Raw genomic sequence first — 7,760 nt, 5'->3', positions numbered from 1 at the left:
TATGTGCATGCACGTAAATGAACATGTTTACTCCTCCAAATCAAATGCAGAAGCAGTAAACATGTTCACATTTGGAAGCCAGCCGCGCAGTATTTACTCCTCCAACACTGGTCAATGCAGCGGACCCACCAGAGCTCGCCCGCATCCCTATGATCGCGCGCGCCCCCCTCTCTCTCTCTCTCTCTCTTCCTCCTCCTCCTGCTGCTACTGCTGGCTGCTCCGTCACGTCCCGTCGCCGCTGCCATTTGTTGCTGCTTCGCCTCTTCCCCAGACGAGCGTGTGCACTCGAGTACTTGGCCTGACCGCACCTCAGCGAAGAGACCCAGAGGCCAGAGCCTTCTCCTCCGCCCTCCCCTTGCTCCCCTTCCACACTCATCTCTCCAAGAACCTTCTACAATCTACATGGTCGCCTCCGCCCGCCTGGGCAATCGCAATCTACGTTCCCCTCTTTAGCTCCGCCGCCGGCAACCATTGCCCCTCGTCGCTAGATTGGTTTTGCGGCCGGCAGCTAGCGGCGCCTCCTCCCATTCCGTCGGTACGTCCGGGGAGGATATGCTCTGTTTCCGTCGATTCTTGCTCTCGTGTATGGGGCGTCTCTGGTCGATCGACGCAGGAAATAGGCTTAAATAAGCATGGATCCACCGGCGCTTCGAGTTTGTTCTGTTCCGTCGCAGATTCTCTCATCTTTTTTCTGTTTCACCAGATCGAATCCGTGTTTTGTTTGCTCTTAAACACGATTTCTTTTCTTGGATAAGCAGCACTAGACAATTTGTTTTTCGTCACATTTATTAGTAGTATCGGTTCGGCACTAGTACATGAATCTTGCATTTTCTCGAGAAAAATAGAGTAAACGAATCTGCATGCATATGGAGATACTCCGTAGAAGAGTGCGGAATTTATTCACCATAGATCGTGCTTTGAGATTCTCACGTTGTATGTCGCTATATTTGTAGGAGTACCACTCTCTCTGCATGCATATGGAGCATTTGTTTGTGCAAATCAATTTGTATGTATGTTCAGCGTAGGAAAATAATTAACGATTAAGTGATAGTCGAATCTCGACCTCCTTTTCTTTTTGCGAGGAGTCGAATCTAGACCTCTTGGATCTTCGTTTTGTTCCGTCGCAGATTCTCTCACCTTATTTGTGTTTCAGCAAAAAATAGTATCAGTACATGAATCTTGCATTTTTCTGGAGAAAAGAAGAGTGATGTAGATATTTATGATAGTGTGGAATTTATTCACCATAGATCGTGCTTTGAGATTCTCACGTTTTATGTCGCTATATTATGCACCATTGTGCTCTCTCTATGATGAATTAATTCATATTTTGCTTGTGCAAATCCATTTAATTGTATATATTCTGCGTTGGAAGATAACTAATGATTAAGTAATAATCAAATCTAGATCTCGTTGCTCAATCTTTTAAGATGTGAAATGAGATGTGCTACAACGAAGATGACGAGAACATGCGAATCTCAAAGCATGAACTGATGCTAGATTTAGGGGTTGTATGGCCCACCGGGGGCAGACATGTACTGTCCATTTAGAATATTGTTGATCAAAAAATTCAGATTTCTTTTTCGGTATGAAGCAAACCATTACAAAATTCTGCTTAGCAGGCAGTTGAATTTCACATCATGAGGTGCTAAGCTACATGGCTGAAGATACGCTCAAGGGAGGACCTAAAGGTCGCTGGAGCCATCCCATCAGTGAAACCTGTAAGCAAGTAGCATGGCAATTATCCATTAAACACTGCTAGGATCAAATATCTATATATAACTTTACATAAAAAATTATCTATATATAACTGAATATCTCCTTTGCTTGCAGCATTTGAAGCATTTTATGATGGCTCATGGCATGGAGTTAATTGTATAAGGGTCAGGGATGGTGGTCTGTTCGTTAAATTTATCTACTCTGGTTCCACAGTCGAGCATAATGTGGATGGGGATCATCTGCGCCTACGTTCCAGAAGGGCTACGTACTTTGACTGCTCACATGTTCTCAAGCCGGGTGTTGATATCTGTGTACAATCGTCTCATCAACTGCAAGGAAGTGCGACTGGGGAAATGAAATCTTCGGTATGTCAACCTACTATTTATGATTAATTGTAAAAGCTTTACATACCCATTCTGTTTTATCTTCAAAAAGTACACAGTAATGAATTTTTAGGAACAAAAAAAAACATAATGTGCTGAATATGAAGACTTGAATGCAAAAGCCATACCATCATCTGTTATGCACGTAATTTAATATCAGTATTTTTTCTCACACACAGACCCAAATGTGTGGCTTCTTGTATTAGAAGAAACTTTAAGATGACAAAAACCCTACTACAAAAGAAGGAACCAAGAGTTTAAACTACCAATGAACTGTATAGGGAAAACTGCATCATATCTTGATTACTTTATTCTCTTATACATGCAGATGTTACTGTGTCATGATGCAAGGCTCATCACAATCAAGAGAAATCATATTGAAGATCAGTGTCTCTGCTTGTTTGTTATTATGCTCTACAAGAACCAATGTCCTGACAATACAGAAAATGGACAAGTGATATCTGATAGAAGAGAGCAGCTGGTGACCCTAAACAATATCTTCCTCTTGCAAAAGCTCCAACCTAAGGAGCTCCATGAGGGAAGCGTACAATGGAGTTGTGCAGAGGACTGCCTTTCTCACAACAGAAGCAAGCTGTTAAGTGCAAGATTCTCCCAAGAAATTGCACATCTCGTAGTTTTGTCTATCCTGAATGGAATGGAGTTCAGCATCAAGTTGGTAGAAGGAAACATCATCTACAGAATCATCAAAGGAGGCCGAGCGCGTTGCAATATTGATTCCATCAGCACACCTCCAGGCTTTGGCAACAGCATGGAGATAGTTTCATTCCAACTACGCAATGAGGCTTTATGCCCAATTATCAGGAATATCCCTGTCACTCATGCAAAGAAGCACAATCTCACAGAAGGCATGAGATTCACTATGAAGGCTGAATTGGATGGTCAATTGGAAGACAGGAGATTTACGGTCAAGACTGAGTTGGATGGTCTATTGGATGTTTTCTCGTATGAACAAGTGGATTTGAGGCGCTCAAAGCGTCGGAAAACTCAAGCAGAGCGCTTTACTAGCTATGATACGCCTAATTTTGGTCGTGACAGGTGGAAGAGACGTGATGCGCCTTCCACCAAGCATGGCAATTCACAAAGAGCTTTGCGTCGAGATTCACCGGTTAAAGTAGAATCAACCTATGCAGAGGTCCCAGTGAATATCACACGGAAACAAACAAGTGCAACCGTTTTCATGGTCAAGGAAAACCCAAACACCACAGAAGGGAAGCACAAGAGCACAGCAAGGATAACTCCTGTTAAGGAAAAACCCAGCTCTGTGGAAGTTAAGGAGGAGAGTACAGTTGAAGAAAGATCTCCGGGTCCTCATGTTCCACGGACACCTGCAAAGAGTAAGGAGAAGAATCTTCGCCCCCCTTTATCTCTTTGGCGGAAGTCATTTACTTCATCACGCAGCCTAAATGGCAATTCTGAGCCAGCATTTGGTCGTAAAAGGAAGGAACACATGTGCGAAAGAGAATACAAGAAAATGATAAACCAATGCATAGGAAACATCCAGAGTGAAATGGAGAGGGACTTTGAGTTCAATCTAGGTGCTCCGATGATGAATTACGGTCAAGATTTTTACGGAGAAGTGAATTTTACATGGCCAGCTTCTGCTGATAATGACAGTCAAGAAGAGAAAGATGGTCTTGAGGAATTTTGGAAAGAAATGGACCACTCATTGACCACACTAGCGCTTGAGAAAAATCAGGTACGCTTTGTATTTCTTTTATAATTTTTCAACTTTCTCGTGAAATGATTTTTAACTTCTCGTGAAAATGGAGGACCTTGAATTTGGAAATATGCAAGCAGCTGTGTCCCTTTTGTGGCTATGAACATCTTTGTTCTTATCTTATTTAAGATACTGAGATAGTTCTCATTCTGAATTCCTGATATACTCAAGCCTGAGTCTGTTTGTACTTCTGAAAAAGCTATCTATGAAACCTTAGGGATTATGAGATATTTTTGGGATAATTTTAATGTTAACCAAAACCATCTTTTTTGCTTGATATTTCCTTATTATCTGCTACTAAATTGGCCAATTAGGAAAGACGAACCGTGGGAACTCGCTAAAAGTTGTACATCTACTCCTACATCACAAGTCTTTTTGGTTGCAATATGATAAATTATTTTAAGTGCAATGTTCAACATGCTGTGACATAGTAACATTTTGGTATGTTATGTCATTTGACTGATCATTGTTGCTTCTAGCAACTTAGCATATAAAAGGATGTATACAAATAATGGATCAAAGGAAATTTGTTAGCGCGCCCTTGCAATCATAATGCCGTGAATTACTTGATGTTCTTCATAAAAAAAAGTATGTCATGCTACTCATTTTTTTCCGCACTTTGAGAATAAGAACAGATACAATTTTCAGGACTCACATTCAGAAGCAGTTCATCAAACCACTGCCGGTTTAGGTAAAAGTGAAGAAAATCCATGTGATCATGACTGCATGCTGGACGAGGGGCTTGGACTGGTGTGCAGATTATGCAATGTTGTATGTGTGGAGATAAAGCATATCTTTCCGCAAATGGTAGGTCCAATTAAAGCAATTTCAACATCTTTTCACTGCTTTCACTTTTGACTCGTCATCGACAGGATGCATAATATATTCGTTCCATGCAGGCCAATGGTAATGGCTATAACAAGGAGAGACCTGGATGCCGCAATTTGGATCATGATGATCTTGTGCTTGATCCTTCTCTTCTTGCAATCTTGGGACCAGAGTTTTCAGAACTGAGGGGCTCCGGGAACCTGTGGGGTTTAATACCAGATCTTGAGCCTAAACTACTTCCTCACCAAAGGAATGCATTTGAATTCATTTGGAAGAACTTGGCGGGATCGCTGCAACTTGAGGAAATGTATAATCCAACAGCCAGTACCGGTGGCTGTGTGGTTGCACATACTCCTGGATCAGGAAAAACTCTGCTGCTGATCTCATTTCTTGTCAGTTACTTGAAAGTTCACCCGAGAAGCCGGCCATTGGTGCTTACTCCAAAATCTGCTATCCATACATGGATGAGAGAATTTGAGAAATGGGGCATTTCACTTCCTCTGCATGTGCTTCACCAGACTGACAAAAGAGGCAAGCCAATGGGGCCTATTGATCCTAGGCTGCAGGCAATTTTAAGCAATTTTCGCCAACCGAACTGGAAAAATATTTGCCTTGTGGATCGGCTGGACAAGTTATGCAAGTGGCATGAGCATCCAAGTGTTCTCCTCATGACATACTCATCTTTCTTACGTCTGGCCAAAGAAAACTCAAGAATGCCGCAGCGAGCATTCATGGCGCAAGTCCTGATCAACAACCCTGGGCTGTTGATCCTCGACGAGGGACACAACCCGAGGAGCAACAAATCCAAGTTGAGGAGGGTGCTGATGAAGGTGAAGACTGAGTTTAGAATCCTCATGTCTGGTACAGTCTTCCAGAATAACTTTGAAGAGTATTTCAACACCCTATCTCTGGCCAGACCTCGGTTTGTCGACGATGTTATGACTGCGCTTGTCCCAGAAAGGAAGAAGGAGACAAGGGGCAGGAGAGCTAAACATAGAGAAGCAGTGGCAAGGCGCATCTTCGTGGACAGAGTTGGGCAGATGATCGAGTCCAGCGACAACTGGGACCGGGCAGGTGGTATCAGTTTGTTAAACAAGCTTACATGTGGGTTCATCGATTCATTCGAAGGGTCAAAGCTAAGGAGCCTTCCAGGGATACATGTATATACAATTTTCATGAAACCCACTGAAATTCAAGAGGATATACTTTCAAGAATATCGATGGCCACGTCATGCGGCGGCCGTTACCTTCTCGAGGTTGAGCTGCTCATCACGATTGCGTCTATCCATCCATGGCTCATAAAAACAATCAAATCTTGTAGCACTTACTTCACTCCAGAAGAATTGCATAAAGTTGACAAGTACAAGAGGGACTTTGCTGTCGGTTGCAAGGCGAAGTTTGTCATCGATCTGCTGCACAAGTCGTCGTACAGGGGGGAGAGGGTGCTGCTATTCTGCCACAACGTGTCCCCGATAAGCTTTCTTGTCGAGTTGATCGAGAATGTGTTCGGATGGCGCCTCGGGGAGGAAGTCCTGGTGCTCCAAGGTGATCAGGAGCTGCCCGTCCGCTCCGACGTCATGGACAAATTCAACACTGACAGTCAGGGTAAGAGGAAGGTGCTCATTGCTTCGACGACAGCCTGCGCCGAGGGCATCAGCTTGACAGGTGCATCAAGGTTGGTCATGCTGGATTCAGAGTGGAACCACTCCAAGACCAGGCAGGCGATCGCGCGGGCATTCAGGCCCGGCCAGGAGAGGACCGTGTATGTCTACCTTCTGGTGGCATCTGGTACATGGGAGGAGGATAAGTACAGCCGCAACAGGAGGAAGGCTTGGATGGCGAAGATGGTCTTCCACGGACGCTATTTTGATGATCCGCTACGGAACACGGTGACTGATATTGATGATGACCTTCTCGAGGAGCTTGCTGATGAAGACAAGACCAAAACCTTCCATATGATAGTTAAGCAGGACTGACCGGCCAAAAGGATGCTCTATCTCTCCTGTCCCTCTCTCCTACATGGCTATTTTGTTGGCCTGATCTGTTCTAGACCTGTGCCGTCGCGTTTATGTGAGACCTCGTGTATATATAGCATATGTGGACATGCTCTAATCTAATGTGAACTTCTCTGGTATTTTGTAATGCTCCTCTGTTGATTCTAGCACAGATGGTTCTCTGCACTAGATGACCAGTTACAGAGATCTGCACAAAACTGAGACTCAACAGCAACAGCTTGTTTTCTTCGGCATATGAGGCTTCATATTCGTCGACGACAGGTACGTATGTGTAACCCCCTTTTGTTTGTTGCAACTGGAAAACCTTGTCAGTTTCTGCATTTCAAGAATCTCACCATTTGGGCCATTGCAAAATTCTTCCAAGACAAGATATGTCGCAGATAGGACCCGACTGAATTATTGCTTATGGGCCTTTGCTTGTCAAGTTGCTCGCGTCTCCTTCGTAGTACCATCCTTCACCCTGTCAAACCAAATTAACTCATGTCCCAACCTCAAGTCCCATCTTCTGTGCCTTTTAGTTAGAAGTACCATTCGATCATTAACCGATACTCCGATAGTGATACGACCGCCCTCCCTTTCCATCAACAGAAAAAAGGATGCAACCACCATTTCTGTGCAGCTAGTTTAATTTCGCTCATCTCGAACAAGATTAACTCCCACTTGCCCTGGTTGGTGTGAGAGAAAAAAAACATATGGGATGGGTAAAAGAACAAATTCTGAAGAATCACAAGGACCAGATGATGGCTTTGATGCAGGAAACAATGCGGTGTGGTGTTCAGGCTGGCATGGCTGCTGGTAGCAGTTGCTTTAGATGGGAGCCTGCCTCCCCCACTTGCTCATCAGATCTCCTTATCATGTCCACCTGCCTTAGCCAAGGCCCAATACAAGTGGACATGCCAGTCTGATAATTAGTACTTTACCATATCTTTCCTGCTTCAGAAATATGAAGAGAAAAGGGGGCTTGGAATCGTTTCGGTTTCGTGTATGCTACTCCCTCTGTAAACTAATATAAGAGTGTTTAGATCAAGTATTTTAGTATTCTAAACGCTCTTATATTAGTTTACAGAGGGAGTACTTTAT

General features: G+C 43.7%; 1 protein-coding gene across 1 annotated transcript; it reads left to right on the top strand.

The window, feature by feature from the left end:
* The first annotated feature begins 1,533 nt into the window (after positions 1–1,533).
* Positions 1,534–6,913, top strand: LOC123184633 (SNF2 domain-containing protein CLASSY 2-like). The gene is made up of 5 exons (XM_044596724.1): positions 1,534–1,718; positions 1,831–2,081; positions 2,428–3,816; positions 4,486–4,644; positions 4,737–6,913. The coding sequence occupies exons 1-5, from the start codon at positions 1,655–1,657 to the stop codon at positions 6,639–6,641; spliced, it is 3,768 nt and encodes a 1,255-aa protein (XP_044452659.1). The 5' UTR covers positions 1,534–1,654; the 3' UTR covers positions 6,642–6,913.
* The last annotated feature ends 847 nt before the right edge of the window (positions 6,914–7,760 follow it).

The sequence above is a fragment of the Triticum aestivum genome, chromosome 2A (genome assembly GCF_018294505.1).
Source record: "Triticum aestivum cultivar Chinese Spring chromosome 2A, IWGSC CS RefSeq v2.1, whole genome shotgun sequence".
In the NCBI taxonomy this organism is placed as follows: domain Eukaryota; kingdom Viridiplantae; phylum Streptophyta; class Magnoliopsida; order Poales; family Poaceae; genus Triticum; species Triticum aestivum.
The sequence above is the reverse complement of the archived record's forward strand: the minus strand, read 5'-3'. Positions and strand labels throughout refer to the sequence as shown.

Coding starts and splice junctions, on each gene's coding strand:
- LOC123184633 (XM_044596724.1), top strand. CDS start 1,655: ATGGCTGAAGATACGCTCAAGGGAGGACCTAAAGGTCGCTGGAGCCAT. Junction 2,082..2,427: donor CTGGGGAAATGAAATCTTCG/GTATGTCAACCT, acceptor TTATACATGCAG/ATGTTACTGTGTCATGATGC. Junction 4,645..4,736: donor AGCATATCTTTCCGCAAATG/GTAGGTCCAATT, acceptor CGTTCCATGCAG/GCCAATGGTAATGGCTATAA.